Below are 22,929 nucleotides of genomic sequence, written 5' to 3'. Positions count from 1 at the left end.
AAATCCCAAAGTTATTTATTCTGCTTTTCCATGGAGCAGCCTCTTTGGCGCCTGGTTTACAGTCCTCTCTTTGAGAGGAATAGGACAGAATGAACCCTATTTTACAGCACATCGTCCAATTCCTCTTGAATTGCAATCAATCAAATTTCAATCCTGTCAGCTTTGAGGATATTTGAGACTCTTCAAAATACAACAGAAGCAGAGTTTTGAATATTCTTAAGGCAGAGGTGGATGGATTCTTGGCAAAGCAATGTTGGGGTGGAATGGTTATCCGAGGTAGCTGAGAGTGTGGGATTGAAGGCACATTCGGATCAGGAATGAACTTAATGGCACAGCAGGCTCAAGGGTGGCTGAGTGGCCAACTTCTGCTCCTTTCTCATATGTTTGGTGCTATCCTTCTCAAAGTTAAGAGAGAGCATTGTGTATTATATTAGTACTTCATTAACTTATTTAGAAAAAGTTCATCCAGCTGTTAATGAAATTTGTTCCAGTGATTGATGTGATATAGTTGCTGCTGTTTCTGCATTTGGTAATAGTTATTCAGATTCTGTCAAATTAGCTTCTTCAATAGTTTTCACGCACTGGAAATGACCATGAGCAAATAGCTGTAGTTTGAACACATGAAACAGATTCTTCCCATCTCACTTTCAGTTACTGATGTTGGATAATATTCCCTGGGTACTCGTAGTGTTGCCTCCCCTAAAGTGGCTGGATCGGTCTAGGTGTTGTTGCAATGAGGTTTGATTATGAAAATATCGCTGTCAATCTGTGTTTTGTTTGTGACTGACTTCCACAATCTTTCTATAAGATAATGTGGGATAGGAGTTAGGAGTGCAAAACCGGGCATATTCTACCCTTCAGCAATCCTCAGTTCAGGCTTTTGGAGGTGGAGATCTGGACCTCAAGTGGGTCTGTGGGTGGTCAGGTCAGTTGTTAAGTCCTAAATGTTGATCTGCTAAAAGCACAGGATAGTCTACTGCAGTAAAACATTCGATAATCGATCTGAATTCACTTAGATAGTGTTCAGACATGTACTGACAGGTATAAAATGCAGGCAGGAAGTAATTCTCTGCAGAAGAACTGGGCAGATTCTTGACAGATGCTAATCTGTTTTCTGTCAAAGGTGGATGGATCCTTGTTGTCTGTCAGTCCTAAATGAGAATGAGTGCTGTAGTTAAATTGTCTCTAGAAATGAGAACAGAGCAGTAGAAGACCTGCACTCTATCTGAAATGTAGGTGGCATTTCTACATAATGTGGTAATTTAAACAAATGATAGATGGCTCTTTTGGTCAAGCACATGAGCATTAACGTTTTGCAAGACCATTAAGTAAACACAATTGCGGTGCTTCCTAAACTTTTTTTCCAGCATGCCCTATTTTAAATTTTGTATATTATTGTGAGCCCTCAGTGAATGTTTTGAGGGGATGAGGGTTGGTTGGTAGGGGACAGAAGCAGAGAAGACCAGGTGAGATAAGGGAAAGAGGAGTTGGTAATTGCTATCTCTGAGCTCACAACTTCAAAACTTCAACTTATGACTCCACTTGAGGTCCAGATCTCCACCTCCAAAAGCCTGAACTGAGGATTGCTTTTATCAAGATGTTTTAGGGGTTGCAATCCTTGATTCAATCCATTTAACATTGCCATGGGATCGTAGTGATTGTAGATCATGAAATGTTGATGTTTATGGATGGACTTACAAACAGAAACATAAAAATCTTGTATGGGTCTGTGCTGTTCATTTCATTTTTTTCTTTGTGCTGATGTGATAGAATAATTATGGTAATTGCATTCGAAACTAAAGTTTTTTTTCTCTTCTCTAATGTGTGTAATGCAGATGATTGTAAGGAACAGATCACAATTGCCTCTTCCATAATAAAATTGTAGATCAGAGTTTTACATTGTAAACTGATAGCTGATTCAGCAAAATACATTTGTCGGCTTTTTCTTCATTTAAGAGCTATGCGTGCTATATAAACCCACAGATCCTTGCTACCATGTGAAACTTCCAACTACCTTTGTATTTCATAAAACTGAAATTCATGTTTGCAGCTAAAATTACAATCTGATTTGTAAAGTATAATTCATGTGTTGCATAGTAAATATTTCAGTTTTACTTTTTGAAATCCTATTAGTTGTGGTAATCAAATAAGTGCTGCTTGGTTGCTTAGAAGAACCATACCATTCCAACACCTTTTAAGAGAAACGTGCTATTAGAAATGATTACAATTTTAAGATTCTCTTATTTTCTTCTGACTCTTTTGTTTTCCTTTCCCCCTAATTACCCAGTAAATTATAATGAACTCATTGGGAAAGTGGCTTAGAGGACTTGCTTTATCCATTCGAGTGAAGGAGATTAATTAACAAATCCAATTCAGTGACTTATCTCTGACTGTAAAGGCAGTCCCCAGGACAGCTTCCATTCTTTAGTTTGTTTGCAAGTTATTTGCACGCAACGCAGAACAAGATAAAGTACCGTTCATGAGTAAAGGAAACATTTGTTTGTTGGCTCTTTAAAATTACACCCCTATATGGAATCGTGTTCATAAGTACAAGCGTTTGTAAGTATAAGTCAGACATTTGTGAATTAGGCGCCTCTCATACCTTGATATTCAGCCACCATCCAACATGAACCCACAAAGCAAGAAGAACAGAGAAGATTCTTTGTTTCAATTCTTATTGGCAGCTGTGCTTTCATAGGCCCCATGTCTGAAATTTTACCATGCCCCATGAGCAACTCTACCTTTTCTTTCAACACTGGGCTATATCTCAAAAGGTTTGATAGATGTATCAACCTTTAATCTATTACGTTTTCTAGGACTGCCTCATTACAAATGCCAATTTCTTCTAGCTCTTTAGTAGTACGAGTCGTAGAATTGTATAGCAAGGAAACATTTCCTTCGGTCCAGCCTAGATCTAGTCCCATTTGTGAGTATTTGGCCAATATCCTTCTTAAACCCTTCCTATTCATGTACCCATCCAAATGTCTTTTAAATATTGTAACTGAACCAGCCTCTACCACCTCAACTGGCAGCTCATTCCTTCGGTGGCACAGTGGCTCAGTAATTAGCACTGCTGCCTCACAGCGCCAGGACCTGGGTTCGATTCTGGCCTCGGGTGACTGTCTGTGTGGAGTTTGCATATTCTGCCCATGTCTGGTTTTCTCTGGGTGCTCCGGTTTTCTCTGGGTGCTCCGGTTTCCTCCCAACATTCCAAAAAGATGTGTAGGTCAGGTGAATTGGCCACGCTAAATTGCCCATAGTTTTTGGTGCATTAGTCAGGGGTAAATGTAGGGAAATGGGTTTGGGTGGGTTATTGTTCAGAGGGTCAGTGTGGACTTGTTGAGTCAAAGGGCCTGTTTACACACTATATAGGGAATCTAATCTAATCTAATCTAATACATGTACAACCCTCTGCGTGAAAAGGTTATCCCTTAGGTCCGTTTAAACCTTTCCCCTCTCACCCTAAGCTTCTAGTTTTGGACTTGCCCTACCAAGGGAGAAGAGCTTGACTATTCACCCAGTCCATCCCCCTCATGATTTTATAAACCTCTATAAGATTACCCCTCAGCCTCCGATTCAGGGAAATTGGACCCAGCCTATCCAGGCACTGCCTATAGCTCAGACTCTGGCAACATCCTTGTAAATCTTTCCTGAATCCTTTCAAGTTTCACAACATCTTTCCTATTGCAGGGAGACCAGAATTGAATGCACAATTCCAAAAGTGACCTAACCAATGTCTGTACAGCTGCAATGTGACACCCAACTCCTATACTCAATCACTAACCAATAAAGACAAGCATACCAAACTCTGCCTTCATAGTACTGTCTACCTGTGACTCCACTGTCCAGGAACTATGAACCTGCACTCCAAGGTTTCTTTGTTTGGTAAAATATACACTTGGTCACTTAGTATATCTGGGAGATTTTCTGCATTGTTGTCCATGAAAACATGTGAAGTATTTATTAAACTTCTCTGAATTTTTTCTTTACCATGTGCATTGGGTCATATCTTGAAATTATTTTTTTATTTTCAGGATAGGAGCTTTAACAGTCTGTCTTTATCCATGCTCAACAGCTTGCATTCATATTCTCAGATCCCTTTCCTTGTCAGTTTCTTGGCCTTCCTTTGATTGTCTAAAAGTGCCCACAGTCTTTAGGGCTACTACTGTTTGACATTCCAATAAACCAGGTCCTTTGATATCATACAATTCTTAACTACTTTTGTTAATCACGATTGAGTCAACTTTCCTGTTGTGTATTTGCCTTAAAGGAACGTATGTCTCTGGAGACGTTGTAGTATTCCAGTAAATACTAACCATTGCCCCTCTACAGTCAAATCTTTCAATGTATTTTGTCAGTTCAACATATTTAATGTGCCCTCGTGAGTTCATAGTTTTCTTTGCTTAGATTTAAGAACCTATATTCACAATGAACCATGATGCATTCAAACTTAATGTAAAATTCTATTATAAAATAGTCACTATTTCCAAAAAGCTCCTTTTATAGTAAGGTAATCCTTCCCTGTTACACAGCACCGTATTCAGACTACTCAAATCCAAACTAATCCCTTGTTTCACACCTCCATACACTTCCAGAAAGGTATCTCATGCACACTCGAGGAACTCATCCTCCAATACATAAATGCTGACTTGGTTAACTCAATATGTAATTGAAGCTGTCCATTCTTGCTGTATTATACTCATTGTATCCATCTCTGCTCTCCTGATTTGCAGTGTGCCCAACGTTAAGCTCGCAGTTTAAAGTTCCATAAATGATTCCTATCAATGTAATGCTTGCCTCTTGCAGTTTCTTAGCTCCACCCAAACTGATTCTATATCTTGATCCTTCAATTGAAGATCCTCACTTGCTGATGTAATGATGTCATTCCTTGTTAGAAGTGCTACCCAACTTCCTTTTCCTTTTCGGTCTATTTTTCCTTTGTAGAATATCCTTGGATATTCAATTCCTATTATCAAGCACCCTGTAGCCAGTCTCTGTAATGGCAATTAAATCATATTCGTTTATCTCAATTTGTCCTTCCAAATCAAACATTTTTGTCCATGCTCCCCACTTTCAGATAAAGTACATTTGATCCAGCCTTTTTAATATTATTGTTTTGTATTTTTTGCTCGCCATTGCTTTGTCTGTTGTCTATTTTTGTTGGCTACGCTTCTTTTATTAGTTTTACGTAAGTGCATAAGAAGGAGGAAGAAGAATAAGGCATCTGGCCAGTCAAACCTGCTCCGCCATTTAGTAAGATTATGGCTGATTTTTTTTTTGGACTCAGCTCCACTTACCCACTTGTCCAGCATAATCCTTAATTCCATTACTGTTCAAAAATCTATCTTTGCCTTGTTCCTCTTGAATCTGAGCTCCCTCTCAGATCTCCAATTTCCAGCTAGTGTAGTTCAGATACTCAACAGAACTAGCATGTCTCCCCGCAAGGAGTTCCTGTCTTGCCAAGGTGTAGCACATCAACCCGTACCGTCCCAAATTTGATCCTAATGCCTCATAAATCTAACGTATTCCGTCCTACACCAATTTTCCAGCCATATGTTTAATTTTTCAGTGTTCCCATTTCTGTGCTTGCTAGCATATAGGACTAGGAGCAATCCTGAAATCACTGCTTTGGAGGTGCTACCTCTCTCTTGGCTCATGAAATCTGCTTCAGTCCTCATTTCCTTTCCTGGCTAAGTAATCAAGTAACTGACATTGACATGAAGATGATCTCTTGAGCACCCACAACTCCCCACCCTGAAGAATATCACGCAGGTGTTCTGAGAGGTCCAGTCTGCTCCCCCAACTAAACAAATCCCTATCAATGGTACTCTTCCACTTTTCTTTACTCTTTCACTTTTCATCCTTCCCTCCTGTACAGCTGAGCCACCTGTGGTGCTGCTGACTTTGCTGCACCCCTCTGACGAATCATTAGTGTCACTTGTATCCAAAGTGGAAATCTAATTTGAGAGTGAAGTTATGTCAGTGGGCTTATGTCTGGTTGATTTTCCTGGACGAGGAGAAAGTGAGGACTGCAGATGCAGGAATATCAGAGTCGAGCGTGTGGTGCTGGAAAAACACTGCAGGTCAGGCAGCATCCAAGGACCAGGAGAATCAACTTTTTGGAATAAGCCCTTTCCTGATGAAGGGCTTATGTCCTAAACATCGATTTCTCTGCTCCTCGGATGCTGTTTGACCTGCTGTGTTCTTCCAGCACCACACTCTCGACTCTGATTTTCCTGGACTGCCAGGAGACCTCCATTCCTTATCTTCTTGCAACTCCCCATCCTGCTGTGTGATCATAACCCTAAACATAGTATCCACCTAGTCTTCTGCATCATGGTTGCACAACAGTCACCCCGACCACTGTTTGAGTTCCAAAACCCAGCACTCAAGCTTGTTTAAATGGTAATACTTCTGAAGACATAATTATCTGAGATACCTGGCTTCATACAATTCCCAGACTGTGAATTTTATTCATCTGAGCTGCCTTGCCATATGTTAACTGTGTTATTACAAGTAGAATAGCTTGTCAGCTACTCCTCAGCAGTTCTTTCTGATGCACCAAAGTAATAGCCAAGGACTGGACAGTGAAGATTCTAAATGTGTGCGTGGATTTTTAAAAAAAGCTCCTGCTTGTCACTTAACCCAACTCCCCATTTGCCAAACTCACTCCATCCTGCTTGGTTGACCTTCTTTTGTGATCCACTTTGCCCTGTTCACTGATATTTCATATTGTGGCAACATTCAATTTTCAATCATTCCACATTGTAGATGAAGTATGATGTGAATAAACGTGATGTTACTCACTTTGGTAGCACAAACTGGCAGGCAGATTTCTATCTGAATGACGATAGATTGGGAAAGGGAGAGGTGCGTTGAGATCTGATTGTCCTTGTACACCAGTTACTGAAATTAAGCAAGCAGTGAAGGAGGCAAATGGTACGTTGGACATCAATACAGAGGAACCTCAATTATCCGAACGAGATGGGCAGCCACTATTTAGTTCTGATAATTGATTATTCGGTTAATCGATTCAATGCCTTTCCTCTGGGGCTTGGAGTTTTCTATTAAGTCTGCTCCCCGATCAGGAGACAAGAGAGCAGCACAACACGCGTGAGCCCTCGCCTGCTCCAACACCGCCCGCCCCCAAACCCCATCCAGCACCCCCTGCCAGTGCCCCCACCCATGCCCCTGTCCGTTCCCAACACTGCCCACACCCGCATCACCCCCATCCACCACCACCTTACCCCCACTTGTACTCCCTTCCACCCCCTCTCTGAGGCAGTCTGACTGGACACCAACAACAAGACTGCTGCTGCTGTGGGGGGGTTGGGGATGAGTTTCCAAATTGCGCGCGCGCATACCCATACACACGCACCAACACACACACTTCAAATATTTGACAGGTTCCACCTTTACCCTGTACTGAACAGTTGTTGTGGTTCTGTTCGCCGAGCTGGAAATTTTTGTTGCAAACGTTTCGTCCCCTGTCTAGGTGACATCCTCAGTGTTTGGGAGCCTCCTGTGAAGCGCTTCTTTGGTGTTTCCTCTGGCATTTATAGTGGCCTGTCCCTGCCGCTTCCGGTTGTCAGTTTCCGCTGTAGTGGCCGGTATATTGGGTCCAGGTCGATGTGTTTGTTGATGGAGTTTGTGGATGAGTGCCATGCTTCTAGGAATTCCCTGGCTGTTCTTTGTTTGGCTTGCCCTATAATGGTAGTGTTGTCCCAGTCGAATTCATGTTGCTTGTCGTCTGCGTGTGTGGCTACTAAGGTTAGCTGGTCGTGTCGTTTCGTGGCTAGTTGATATTCATGGATGCGGATCGTTAGCTGTCCACAAACTCCATCAACAAACACATCGACCTGGACCCAATATACCGGCCACTACAGCGGACAGCTGAAACTGACAACCGGAAGTGGCAGGGACAGGCCACTATAAATGCCGGAGGAAACATCACAGAAGCCCTTCACAGGAGGCTCCCAAGCACTGAGGATGTCACCTAGACAGGGGACGAAACGTTTGCAACAAAACTTTCCAGCTCGGCGAACAGAACCACAACAACGAGCACCCGAGCTACAAATCTTCTCCCAAACTTTGTACTGAACAGTGTTAGAGAGATTATCTGGGGAAGGGGTGTTTAGGGTACATGTCTGTGTAGAACTCCAGGGAAAGTGTGTGAAGAGAGAGAGGGTGAATGGGAGGTCAGTCATTTAGAGATGGTGCCTGTGCTGTCATCAGTCCAGGAGAAAGTGAGGGCTGCAGATGCTGGAGATCAGAGCTGAAAATGTGTTGCTGGAAAAGTGCAGCAGGTCAGGCAGCATCCAAGGAGCAGGAGAATCGACATTTCGGGCATAAGCCCTTCTTCTGTCATCAGTCCAGGACTGTTCTCGGCAGCACTTCTAATCACAGTAAACAAAAGATGCGATCAATGTTGGACACACGCCTTTGATGTAATGTTTCTGTCGGGACCTTGAGATCTCCTTCGGATAATCCAATTTTTGGATAATTGGTATTCGGATAATCAAGGTTCCTCCGCAGATGATTAGAGTACAGGAGTGGGGATGTCTTATGCAAATGTACAGGGCCTTGGTGAGACCGACCTGAGGTTTTGATGCAGTTTTGGTCTCCTTATCTGAGAAGGGATGCTCTGCCCAAGAAGGGCATGAAACAAATGTTTACCAGATTGATTCCTGGGATGACAGGATTGCAGTATAGAGAGTGATTGGATTGGTTAGGCTCATATTCACTGGAGTTTAGAAGAGTGAGGGGGGGAATTTCATAAAAATCCATACAATTCTAATAGGATGAACAAAGAAAGGATATTCCTGATGACTGGGGAGACCAGAATCTGGGATCGTAGTCAAAGGAAATAAGATGTCTATTTAGGACTAAGATGAGGAAAAATTTCTTCACCCATGAGTAGTGAGTCTGTGGATTCTCTGCCACGGAAAGCGGTTGAGGAGTTTAGAGTTTGGCGTGGTTCTTTGGGCTAAAGGGATCCAAGGGTATGGAGAGAAAGTGAAATTAGGGTGCTGAGTTGGATGATCAGCCACAATTGTATTGAATGGCAGAGCAGGTTTGAAGGGCCATAAAGTCTATTCCTCCTGTTTTCTGTGTTTTCATGGACAATAAATCATGTTGATTTAAGTTAGGTGAAGATGTCATACCTATTGTGAAGGTGTCCTTAGTCTGGATCAGCAGTGCTCATTTTTAAATCCAGAATGTATATTTATTCTGGTGGTGTGAGCTATCAATGAGTTGAATTAGATAATCCATCTGGATCTGACCAAGAATCAGGTGTTGTTTCCTTGTCCTCCCACTTGCTCCTGAGGAAAATGTACCGGAATTTTGACAGAAGCTAAGCGACACATGACAGTGACCAGGGTAACTTTCACTCTGACTTGGGAAAACTTGACTCCATGATGGCATCTTCCTCCTGACTGAATCCAAAATTGGAGAAAATTGCTGAATTAAGTCATTTTCAGACGACTGCACTGTGAACTCATTGGAGCATTGACTCATTGTATTATGTTCTGTTGTCCTTTTTAGAGTCGTTACTGTATCTTTACTAAATGGGAGCATTTATAAATTATAAATGCAGAAGTTTAAAATCCAGATTCAGTCCAAAATTTATAATTTTGCCAAAGCTTGATCAATATTTATTTCTCATATTTAAAAAATTGTTTGACAATTGATGGATTTCAAACAAATTATTTTTCATTTATTTTGATTATTTTCAAAAAGATCTTGCAGATTGTTCAGTGGTGAAAATTTTAAGAAGAATTCCAGTCTAAAAATAAAGAAATTTATCAGTACATGATACAATTGCAGACATTCCAGAAAAGCCTTTGAGCTGCCACAATCCTGTTTAATATTGTAGAGATGGACATGGCATATTACATTTTGGCTCCCTTGGAGTACTCTTGCCTCTCAAAGTTGTGGTTTCAACTCCCACTCGAGGGCTTGAGTATATAATTGAGGTTGGTACATCAGTGCAGTACTGAGGGAATGTTGCAGTGTCCTAAGTGCCATTTTCTAAATGAGATGTTAAACTATAAGATGTAGTAGCAGAAGTAGGCTCTTTGACCAATTGAGACTACTCTGCCATTCAGTGATATCATGGCTGATCTGATGATCCTGTATTCCACTTTCTTGCCCCATCCTGTGTCTCTTAATACTCTTTAATGATTAACAATCTATCTCAGTCTTGAATATACTTAATAACCCGAGCTTGACTTTGCTTTATGGCAAAGAATTCTTTGGACTGACAACTCTCGAAGAGAAGAAATTCCTCCTCATCTCTGTCTTAAATAGGTAATCCCTAAACTCAGTGTGTATAGCCCTGATCCTGCTCTCTCCCACAAGGGGAAACAATTTCTCCATACCTACCTTATGACGTGCCATAAGAATTTTTAATGTTTCAGCAAGGTCTCCTTTCATTCCTCCAAGCTCTAATATGTACAAGCCCAACCCACTCAACTTCTCCCCATGAAAAAAACCCTCCCTGGCATCAACCGAGGTGATCCTTCTCTGGACTGCCTCCAATGCCAGTGCAGGTATATCTTTCCTTTAAGTAAATGTTCACAGTTCACAGTTGAGCAGCCCCTTCTACCAACCAAGGTGGGTGTGTGCAAATTAGCTACTGTTTTTGCTTGAATCATCACCATGACTCCTCTTCAAAAGTAATGCTGTAAATGTGCAGTTCTTTGGATGTTCTGAGGATGTGAAAGATGCTGTTTAGATATAGGTTCTTTTGTATCAATAGTGAATTATGACAATTGTATTAGAGACCTGCATAGGAAAAAAAGGCAAATCATATAAAGAACTCTTGTAAACCTGTACGCGCAGTCGATGTTCTGTAAATGGTGACTCAAATATTCTGTGGAGCCTATTTTGTAATAGTGTCCATTATTTATAATATATTTTTGTTTTCGATGTTATGAGGTTCACTGTCTCTGCATCTTTGTGGTGCAACTGTGCTCTGTTTCTGCAATGTTGTTTGCATTTGCAATTTTTGATTCTGCTGTTGAATGCTGCTGTTCAAAACCTCCTCAGGGAACCCATCTCACACTGCTTGGGTTCATCACTGCATTGCGTATGACTCTGATGCGGAGTCCTGCACACTTGAGAAACAAAACAGTGGTTCCTTTAATTTCCTAAATAGTGGTCATTCCTATCAATGTTTTTACATTATTAAACAATTTGTTGAGAGCTAAACAGAAAACATGTGTTTAAAGCTGCATACACAAAGTTGGTAACTGAGTTCACTTACCTGTATCAAATTGCTGTGTGGGTCTGGATCAGTTAAAGAGTCATACCTTGCTCAAAACGTCAACTCTCTTGTTCCTTGGATGCTGCCTGACCTGTGCTTTTTCCAGTGCCACATTTTATCACTATAAGGGCAGAGTCATACAGCATGAAAACAGACCCCTCAGTCCAACCAATCCCTGCCAAACATAATCCCAAACTAAACTTGTCCTACCTGCGTGCTCTTGGCCCATATCCTTCTAAACCTTTCCTGTATCTATCCAAATGTCTTTTAAATCTTGTAACTGTAACTGCATCCACCACTTCCTCTGGAAGTTCATTCCACAAACAAACCACTCTGTTTTTTTAAAAAAAATGACCATCATGTCCTTTTTACATCTTTCTCCAGCTACGTTTTTTTCAAAAGAAAATACCCCGTAGTATTGAAATTCCCCAATCCTTCAGGAAAAAAATCTGATATTCACCTTATCTAGCCCTTCTTTATTTTATAGACCTCTATAAGGTCACTCCTCAACCTCTTATGCTCCAGTAAAAAGGTCCCAGCCTATCCAGCCTCCCCATTAAATTCAGGTCTCCCAATCCTGGTAAATCTCCTCTGAACCCTCTCTAGCTTAGTAAAATACTTCCTATAACAAGTAGACCAGAACTGACACTATACTCTAGAAGAGGCCTCACCAATGTCCTGTACAACTTCAGAGTAATGTCCCAACTTGTGCTCTCAAGAGATCTAAGCAATGAAAGCAAGCATGCTGAATGCCTCCTTAATCACCCTGTCTAGCTGTGATGCAAACTTCAAAGAATTATGTCTCGGAACTCTTGGTTCTCCAACACTGTCCAAGGCTCTACTTTTAATTGTATAGGTTTTGTCTTTGTTTGTTTTACCAAAATGCAATTCCTCACATTTATCCAAATTAAACTCCATTTGTCACTCTTCATCCCAAAGCTCTTCAGTTCTGTCACTATCACATTTAGAATTTTATTACATCAGAATTTTTAAATAAATATAACTTCATTGCATCTATTGTAAGGTTGGTTTCTTAGTAAAGATGCTTAATTTTTTAATTAATGCATAACATTTAAAATTGAAATCTCTAACATTGTTTTAACTTTTTAAAACTTTATTTTTTGAAAAATATTTTTTGCAATATTTTAAACTCTTTAGTAATGACGATATCAACTTTTCACTGAAGTAGATTTGGAGTCATTGTGAGTTTGTTTCATGGTGCTGTAGAGAAGAGATTTTGGGATCTTTTACTATCAGGGGTTACCATATAAAAGTTGTTTGTGTATGGAACCCAATATATCTTCATCAGTCCAGTAATTCCCAGCTGGTTTTGCTGACTTAGGATCAAAAGTAAGAAGGATCCTAAGTGATCTTGATAAATTTAATGTACATTTGGGGATCTTCCCTGTTTCTGTCACCCATAGCTATGCTAGCAATGCATTGACACACCCTGCAATGAATGCGCTTCCCTGCACTTACTATAGGGTTCAGGAAGAGAAGTGAAACTAGGACTGGTTAATATCAAAGACTGCTGATCTCTTCAGTGTTGTTATCACGAAACGTGCTATCCAAATCTCTACATTGTAGACTGTAAAACATTTTGAAAGGAAAATATGTATTTCCTTTCTAATATACAACCATTTGAATTAACCCACAGTTGTGGTCTGCTTTGTGACTGATGCTGCAGCATATTGAATTTTTTTTATAGATTTTTATTTGACAGCTTAATACAGGATACCTTGCAAGTAGTCATGCAGACAGAAACATGTGATTAGAACAACTGGTGAGGTACATCCAGACCTGGATTAAAAACAAGTTATGCAAGTGAAAGCTTGGGTAAATATTATGCTATGTTTATTGAGATTATTATTTAATGTAGTCAGATTTGGTTTCTTTAATAGCCATTTGTTGTGGCTCAAAGTGCACTTAATACCTGTGAAACTATATTTTGCTTTACTTTCATTTCTTTATCTAGCTATGGTAAGCTTCTGCAAAACAGAAGTGTTTTGATGAAGTTCCAGTGAGGGTTAATGGTTGATGTAGTGCACATGGATTTCCAAAGGGCATTTGATAAAGTGCCATGTAACAGTCTTGCAAAGAGATTGAAGATCATGCAATAAAGGATACAATAGCGACCTGAAAATGAAGTTGACTAAGAAACTAAATTGAGATTAGTGGAAAACCGTTGTCTTTCAATTTGCAGGAAGGTATTTGATGGGACCCCCAGTAGTTGGTACTAGGATCACTGCTTTTCTTGATATCTATTTCTGACTTAAACTTTTGTACATCTTACAAAATGTACAAGGCCTTCTCAAGTGCAATTAAGGATGGGCACTAAATGCCGCCTAGCTGATGATGTACATATCCTGTGAATCAGTTTTTAAAAAAAGCATTGTAGTTGTATGGAGGAAAGACTTCAAAAGGACATAGACTGTGGAATGAATGGGCAGGGGCATGTAAAATTCAACACTGAGAAGTACAAGGTGATATTTTTTGGTTGAAAGATCAAAGTGAAACACTACAATATAAGGGAGTTTTAAGGGTGGTGCAGGAAAAGAGACACCTCAATTTATGTCTAAGAAATTGTTGAAGGCCAAAAATCCTTGGAGAAAGTAACTGGAAAGGCATTTGGGATTCTGAACTTTTTTAAAAGAAAGGTATGGAGCACAAAATCAAGAAAACTATGATGAAAACTAGTTTGTCAAAATTGAAGTATTTAATTCAATTGTTGGCACCATGCTTTTAGGAAAGATGTGAAAGGTTTGCAGGAAGATTAAAGAAAATAGTTTCAAGGAAGAAGAGCATCACTTATATGGATAAATCAGAAAAATTAGGGTTGTTCTCATTTAAAAGCTGTTTTTTCCCCTCCCCCCCAGAGTCTGGTTTTGATCTGAAATGTATCACCTCAGAGGATGGTAGGAGCAGCTTTAGTCATGGCTTTCTTAGGGATATTGTATAAACTCCTGAAAGGAAACAGGGAAAGAACAGAGAATGGGTCGAGTTAAATGGTTCTCAGAGATCTCTCAGACTTGACAGAACTAAATGATGACAACTTTTCATGTAACCTTTCTATAATTTCTTAGACAAAATAAAATCTCCTATTTGCTTCTGGCATCATGTTCTGGTATAAAAAGGAGGCAAAGCAAATAGATAATTCTTATTCAGAATGGCTTTGCACAGCATAGTTAAAAATGACTTTACAGCAAAACTAAAATAAAATGACTGCACAATGTGTTCTTTATTTAAAATTACATGTTTTACATCCTAACTCATCCTTGCTAATTTACACCAGAGCATCAAATTGTGTGATCGAGATGAAGGTGAGATTAGAAAAATGAAGATATTTTTATTCCAATATTTTGCACTTTAATATTACCGCATTAAAAAGATGTTTACACCCAGGGTGTTGAGTGTAATGAATCCTATTTGTGAAACGTTTTCTTTAGGTTGGGAAGGGTGCAGAGTGTGAGAGTGGAGACATGTTGTGCTAGTATTTTAAGATATTTGTATGCTTAATTTCTGTAGTCATCAAAGAGCCCCGTTGGTGCAGGTAGAGGCCATTCGGCCCATTGAGGCAGTCACCCAAGGCTGGAATTGAACCCAGGTCCCTGGAACCAAGATATCAATGCTAACAACTGTGCCATGTGCCACCCCATATAGTCAATGAACTTCAGTACAGAGGATAGTCAACACTTGAACTTCTTTGAAGTAATTAAGCACATTTTCAAGTGTTGGTCAGAACACTTGATGGATAATTTGAAGCATTGCAGAAATTGTCTTTTTGGGAGGGAAATTAGTCTGGAAAGCAGATTGTTCAGCCTGCTCTGCTTGAATCTCTGAAATGATCTGTTGAAGACCTATTTTTGTTTTCTTTACTGGAGAGCACTGAGGAGGACAGTAAAAGATGAATGAGGAGGAACTGTTTTAAAAATGTATAACGTAGTATCTTCACTGCAATACTGTTGGTTAATTCTGGATTGTGTGATGGAGCTTAACTGGTAGCAAGTGGTGCACAAATATCTGACTTGTACTTTGTATTCCTTCCCTTTGAACCATCTAAAATGAAATGCTTGATTCTCCTTTCTGTCTGAAAACATTGAGGATTTAATATTTTTCTTGCATGCCCCATCTCATGCATGCTGATGTTTGTGCTTTTATGCACCGAGTCTCTGAATGCCTCTCTCTGTTCCTGATTCTCTCCAGCTCTTCCTCATATCTGTTTTAGACTTCTCTTCATTCCCTTCATTAATACGCATAGAATATTTACGAACAGTTTCTGGTATTTCTGATGGATTGAGTTTCTTTTTCGAACAATCATTAATGCTCTTCTTTGCCCACTCCCCCATTTAACATTGTGCCAATTTCTGCTTTGGCACTTCAGAACTTAGGGCAGCCTGACTCGTGTCTGTTTTTTCAATAGTCATGCTGCTTGAACACTTCAGTGTCTTTTACTACTAATCTTTACCTTTAACATTCTCAAAAGCTGAGCTTCTCCAGCCAGCTATGGTACAGAATCCCAAAGGTTCACAGCCCTCTAAGTAAAAAATTTATCCTCTTCTCAAACCAGGTCAACATCTGCCTTATTTTTAAATTGTGCCCCAGCTTCTAGGCTCCCAAATTAAGGCAAGCTCCTTTTCTGCATCTACCTTGTCTACCCTTTTAATTATTCTGTAGGTTTTAATAAGAATTTGTTCCATTCTAATTCCCCACCATCATCCCAGCCAGTTCAAAGTACTAAAGCACCGTTTATTTTTTCCAATAAGGTTATACCAGTGTACATTTTGTCCCTTCTGCTCAGCTCTATTATTGTGCTCTAACTCTATTTAATTTTTACTTAAGACCAGCTCTCTGTCTCCATAATGTTAGCAGGAAAAGGAATAGAGTCACGAACTGCTAGATATTTGCCGTGTTGGTTCCACTTCATCCTGTGTACCATCTGAAAATTATAATTAATCGTCAGCAATAGTACTTCAGTATGTCCCTAACCAAAATACAACTATCTTTGCCTCATGTTACATTGGTTGCCACCCTTTCTTTATTTCAAATTCATGCTCAGCCTCATGTTTCTAATCAACAGTGCTCCTTCTCTGTTAGTCTCAGGCCTCAGCCTCACCAGTGCATTTCCCTTCTCCAAGCACCTGTTATGCCTGTTGTTTCTCAATATTATGTCCTAAGTACCAAAGACTGCCTGTCGTTAGTCTTTACTGTTCTTCTGATCTAACAGCACTTGTAAATTTCATGTCCATAACTCTACTTCTGCCCTGACATCAAGATAGCCATTCACCCTGGATCACAGTATCAAAGTTCTGCACCCAACTATCCCAGATTACTGTAAATTGGATCCCTGATCGCTTCCCACTCTATCTGCCAACTTTTCAAATGTGAATTCCCTACCTCCCATCCATCTTTCTCCAACCCCATCCTTCATTTTCTCTTAGCCATGCATGTTATGGTACATCCATATAATCATCTTCACCCAATCCAATTACTCACTTTAAATTGTTTATATGTTGGTTGCCTTATACTGTCCTTAAAGCTGATGAGCTTTCCTGCTGGGGAAAGTAAAATCTACATACTAAATGAGAGAATATTGAAAGAGGATTTTTAAAAGAGAAAGGGGGAGAGAGAGGTATCAAGATTGTTGTAGGACTTGTCTGAGAATAAGATGTGTGTAGAAGATGAGAAAAAGGTGGAAATATGCAGATTTAGCAATTGGGTGGCAATTGAGTGTTAGCTCAAAGCTCAAACCTTTCCCTTTGGCCAACATATCTCACTGTCTTCCTTCTATGTGTCTCTTTTCTGTCCCCTTATGCCTTGTATGTACTTTTCTTCATATATTTACAAAAATTGGAGAAACTTTAAAGTGGACACCAATAGTGATTAGTTGGAGGTTAGCGTTATATACCTGAAGCAAAAAAACCCATAAGCAGGCATGTGACATAAGGTTTTGTTGTTGATTGGCTATCCTGAAATTTTTTATTGATACTGAGCCAAGCAGTTTGAGGATCGGTTGAGATTGAGGTTAGAAAAAAAAGTTATTGCTGTTGATATTTGACAAATGATAATTATTTCAAACAAAACAAAAAAAATGCACAGGATGTTTAATTGAGATCCCATTCTGTTCCAAGCAACTCCCCACCCAGACTTGGGTATCACTGTTCTTTAAGTATCCCTGATTGGTATAATGGATCTACCTCTGCCAAAATGGACTACAGTGGTTCAAGAATGCAGCTCACCATCAAGGGATGGGCAGTAAATACTAGCCCAGCTACTGGAGCCCACATTTCAGAGAGATTTTTTGAAAAATCCCTTTTTTTTTCTTTAAATTATTAGAGGTTTTCTAATCCAGAACCATTATTTCTCTTTCAACCAAACTGTCAAAGGAAATTAACTGGTAATTAGCCTCAAACTTTGTTGCACGTTACTGGTTCTAAATGGCTACTGTTGTTTACACAGTTGTTATTTGAATCCAGAGAAAGCCATTGTATGTGAAACACTTTGAGATACTTGAACATGAGAAAATTCTATATGAATGCAAATTACCTTTCTAATTCGCAAGCTCTTAATTAGGAAAAAAATGTTCTTAAAGACCATGAACGCTGTATTAACATTACAAGCAAAAGGTATTCCTATCACACACTTTTACTGGCAGGCACCAAAACATCATTTCACTGAAACTGAATTGAAGATGTTATTTTGAAGAACCAGTAGTCACTTTTAAAATACACTTGAAAATTGCAGTTTATTTTTTGATTGTCTCTTTATTTGAGAAATTCAAAATTTTGGATGTGGTACCATACATAGAAGCTGCATCTTTTGTTTAAATAATCAAACGTGATATTCCATATTTCATGATGGCAATGTTTAGCCTTCAAGAACCAACCTTACATAAATATGGAGTTAAATGCAGCCATACTGGCAAAGCATTAGTTCACAAGCTCAGACTTAGAAATTCTGAGCACTGCTGGACTTGTTGTAACATGAAATCTACAGTGTAGCTATAGCAACAGTGCACTTTCAATGCGAACATCTTGTCATTTTCTTTAATCCGTTGCAGCTGTGGAACCAAAAAATTAAATTGGTGTTGCTATAGTTACCATCTTTGTTGCATCAACCACTTTTGTGCCCAGTTTCCTGCTGCTTTTTAACATTCAGAGACATTCCAGATTCTCTTTGTTTGTAAAAAAAAATATAGCCAAGCGACTCACGAAGTTATACAGTGAGGTTTAAGGAATATATGTAGATTCATTTTAACCCTTTCATAACTCAACTGGATTTGTCAATTTTGCTGTTAATCTGTGGAGGACAATAATGAAGCACTATTAACATAGTGCAGTGTCCCAAGGTGCTTCATAGGAGTGTTATCAAACAATCTTTAACATTGAACTGCAAAAGGAGATCATCAGAACTCCAGATGGCGACATTTTCATATTAGTGCAATGTATAATAAGTGAATTAACGTTAATATTCTTTTTATTTTCTGGCCCTGCCTACGTTGTAAGTAGTTTAACTCGCAGCCATTGACTTTAATCACCACCTGTTTTTTTTAGCACAGAAGAAGAGTCTAACAAAATGTGTTTCTTTTTGCAGCTTTCTGCTTCATTACTCTGATGTCACTCCTGTTATATAAGATTCCATATTTTAGGATGATTTCACTTGGATTAAATTAGTCCAGGTTTTACAGTTTCAGATGTGTTAATTGATACATACTTGGGCCAGTATATAACATATTAAAGGAAATTCGAATATTCTATGTCAAAAGCATATTTGCAGATATTACTGATTTTAAAATCTCAAAATTGAGCACTTGGCTCATTGTGTCTGAACTGGCTTATCAAATGAACATGATTACCTACTTTCCTTTCTCTGAATTTTCCTATCCCCTTGCACATTATCCAAATAATCATCCAATACCCTTCGAATGCCTTAATGGGACCTGCCTCCATTCCATTTCCAGTCGTTGCATTCCACACCCAAAATACTCACTGTGGGGAAAAAGCTCTTTCACGCATAATTTGCATCCTTTGCAATCACTTTAAACCTGTGCCCCCCCCCCCCATTTTGATTCTTTGAACAGTTTCTCCACCTGCTCTATGAAGTCCACTCATTATTTTGAAAACCTCTGTCAGTTCTCCTATAAGATGCTTCTCTCCAAGAACAGTCTTAACTTTGTCAGTCCATTCTCAACTGAAGTTCTTCATCTCTGGAACCATTCTTGTAAACCACTTGTGTACTTTCTTGGATTTATTCATATTCTTCCTACAATGTGGCGCCCAGAACTGTGCACAATGCTCAAACTGAGGTCTAACAAGTGTTATGTGCAAATTCAACTTCACCATCTTGCTCTTGTACACTATGCCCCTATTAATGAAGCCAGGGACACTGCATGCTTTACTTACTGCTCTCTCCACCTATCCTGCTACTATCAATGATCATTGCACATGTTCACCTAGGTCCCTCTGCTCCTGCAGCTCCTTTAGGATTGTACTATATATTTACACTCACTTCCAATGTTCTTGCTACCAAATCTTGTTAGGGATACACTTGCTGATTTCTTCTTTTTTACGTGTAATTATTGTCTCTTGCAGGAGGCTGAATAGCACCCAGGGAGAAATCCGTGTGGGGCCCAGTCATCAGGTAGGGGAGCTGTTGGATATTTTCCATTATGTTCATGCATAATCTTTTCATGTAGACATATTTATAAAATCTGAAAGATAAAGTCATATTACCTGTGTATATTTTGTGAAATATGGAATAGTGTCTTAGTTTAAGTTGGATTTAAGGCTGAGTTGCAACTGCTGTCAGCACCTATTAGAGTTCATAAGATATAGGAGCAGAATTAGGCCATTTGGCCCAGGGGGTCTGCTCCGCCATTCGATCATGGCTGATGTGCTCCTCACCTCCATTTTCCTGCCTTCTCCCCATAACCCTTACCAATTAAAAATCCGTCTAACTCCTCAAATTTACTCACTGTCCCAGCATCCACCGCACTTTGGGGTAGCAAATTCCACAAATTTACAAACCTTTGGGAGAAGTAGTTTCTCTTCAACTCTGATTTAAATTTATTTCCCCTTATTCTAAGACAATGCCCTCTCGTCCTAGAATGCCCCACGAGAGTTGTTGATCCCAACCAAATTTCAATCTTTCCCTTAAAAAGAATGGATTTTTGCATTTAGTTGCATCTATGTGTGCTTGAAGGGGACCACTTCTGTATAACAGCTAAGATTAAAAATGTCCCAAAACTAATATCAAAGGGAAATATGATGTATAGAGTTTATACCTGGAGATAATTATTTATTAAGAGCACCAGCAATAGTGAGGAAGGGTGGTAAATCCTTTGTGAATTCTGAAATTTGCTGTGTCCAGACCTTTTTCTTAAAAATAAGTCAATATTGATGAAAGAATCCTTGATTTAATCTGAGAGGTGCTGGTGGCAACACACTGGTAGAGGGGAGTAACAAGGAATGAAGCAGAGAGAAATCCCGAATCCTATCACTCAGCATTGCAGTAAATTAGGTAAACGCAGTCATTGCATCATTATGAACACCAAGCATAACCACAATAGACTTCAATTTATTGTGCAAAATGTATTTGCAGATGTTGGCTTTGCTCATTCTAGTTTTCACAATGCCATCCTCTTTATAGGCACAAACGAATCTTTTTAAACTGTCAGGGTTAGTGTTCATTGAATTTCATAAATCCAGTAATGGTTTATTTATTTTGCCAGTTTCCTATTTAAGAACCTAAAGAACAATAGGCACGAGTCAAATCGTTCAGATACTGTATCAGATGGATTAAATTTTTTGTCAACAATTTTAAATTGTAATCATGTTTGTTTACAATCATTTAATAAAATGATTAAATTCATTTTATTTGACTTCAATATTTATGCTTCTTCCTCTTCCCCTTGTGTTCTCTCTAACTAAATTTAAAGCATCCCTTGTGGCATATGTTTAAGAATAATGTGAATGTCTGCTCTTTGCCAATAATTTGACAATAGACTCATGGATTGTGATTTCATAGTTCGGAATCAATTTTGTCATCCTGCTGCCCACAACTTGTCCAGAAATCATTGGTTAAACCAGAATTGATCAGCTGAACGCATATCTGAATCCTCCACTCTCCTGAATCCTCCACTGAATAGTCTGCATCCTTTCCTAAAAACAAATGCAGGGAGCTGTGACAATTTATACCCATTAACATTGATGTGAAGCATAAGTGTAGATTAGTTTCTTCAGATGCCAGAACTGACACTACAGATAGAAAAGTCATAGAGTTGGATAGCACAGAAAGAGACCCTGGCTTCCAACTCATCCTCGCTGACCAGATATCCTAAACTGAACTAGTCCCATTTACTAGCATTTGACCCTTATCCCTCTAAATCTTTCCTATTCATGTACCCACCCAGATGCCTTCTAAATGCTGCAATTGTACCAGCCTCTGTCATTTGCTGTGGCAGCTTGTTCCATACACTCACCACTCTCTGCATGAAAACATTGCCCCTCAGGTCCCTTTTAAATCTTTCCCCTCACACGTAAAACCTGTGCCCTCTAGTTTTGGACTCCCCTATCCTCAGAAAAAGACTTTGTCTATTTACCCTATGTATACCCTCCTGTTTTTATAAACCTCTATAAGGCCACCCCGAGTCTCTGACGCTCCAGGGGAAAAAGGCCCTAGCCTATTCAGCCTCTCCCTGTAGCTCAAACCCTCCAACGCTGGCAAAAATTGTTACAAATCTTTTCTGAATCCTTTCAAGTTTAACGACACCGTTCCAATAGTGGGGAGACCAGAATGGAAAGCAGTATTCTAAAAGTCACGTCACTAATGTCTTGTTCAACTGCAACATGACATCCCAACTCCTGCTCTCAATGCACTGAGTATTGGAAGCAAGTATGCCAAAGCTGCCTTCACCATCTTTGTCTCCTTGCAATTCCACATTCAGGGAATTATGCACCTGCACCACTTGATCTCTTTGTTCAGTATCACTCACCAAGACCACACCATTAAGTGTATAAATCCTGCCCTGGTTTACCTTTCCAAAGTGTAGCACCTCACATTTATCTAAATTAAACTCCATCTAATGCCCATTGGCCCATCTGATGAATGCCCTGATAACCACCTTCGCTGTCCACTACACCACCAATTCTGGTGTCATCTGCAAATTTACTAATCATACTTCCTATAGTCCCCTCCAAATCATTTATTTAAATGACAAAGAGCAGTGGTCACTGCACCAATCTTTCCGACACACCGCTGGACACCGGTCTCCGGTCCGAAAACCCCCACTCTCTGTCTTCTACCTTCAAGCCAATTTTGTATCCAGTTGGCTAGCTCCCCCCTGGATTCCATGTGATCTAACCTTGCTAACCAGTATACCATGCGGAACCTTGTTGAAGCCTTGCTGAAGACCATATAGACAATATCTACTGCTCTGCATTCATCAATCTTCTTTGTCACCTCTTCAAAAATCTCTATCAAATTAGTCAGACACGATTCCATGTGCACAAATCCATGCTGACTATCCCTAATCATTCTCTTCCTTTCCAAATGCATGTAAATCCTGTCTCTCAGAATCCCCATCCAACAACTTACTCACCACTGACATGAGTCTATAGTTCCTTGGCCTTTCCTTATCATGTTTCTTAAATGATAGCATCACA

At 39.5% G+C, this 22,929-nt stretch overlaps 1 protein-coding gene across 9 annotated transcripts in view; it reads left to right on the top strand.

The window, feature by feature from the left end:
- The window catches only part of rerea (arginine-glutamic acid dipeptide (RE) repeats a), a 558,826-nt gene that overhangs the window by 324,181 nt on the left and 211,716 nt on the right, over positions 1 to 22,929 (top strand). For all 9 annotated transcript variants that reach the window (XR_006309302.1, XM_043676159.1, XM_043676158.1 and 6 more), the window contains one exon: positions 19,858 to 19,906. Coding sequence is in view for 8 of the 9 variants with exons in the window: in XM_043676159.1 (XP_043532094.1) it covers positions 19,858 to 19,906 (49 nt within the window). In the remaining variant the exon portion in view is untranslated. The remainder of the gene's footprint in view (positions 1 to 19,857; positions 19,907 to 22,929) is intronic.

Source organism: Chiloscyllium plagiosum, chromosome 34 (genome assembly GCF_004010195.1).
Source record: "Chiloscyllium plagiosum isolate BGI_BamShark_2017 chromosome 34, ASM401019v2, whole genome shotgun sequence".
In the NCBI taxonomy this organism is placed as follows: domain Eukaryota; kingdom Metazoa; phylum Chordata; class Chondrichthyes; order Orectolobiformes; family Hemiscylliidae; genus Chiloscyllium; species Chiloscyllium plagiosum.
The sequence above is the reverse complement of the archived record's forward strand: the minus strand, read 5'-3'. Positions and strand labels throughout refer to the sequence as shown.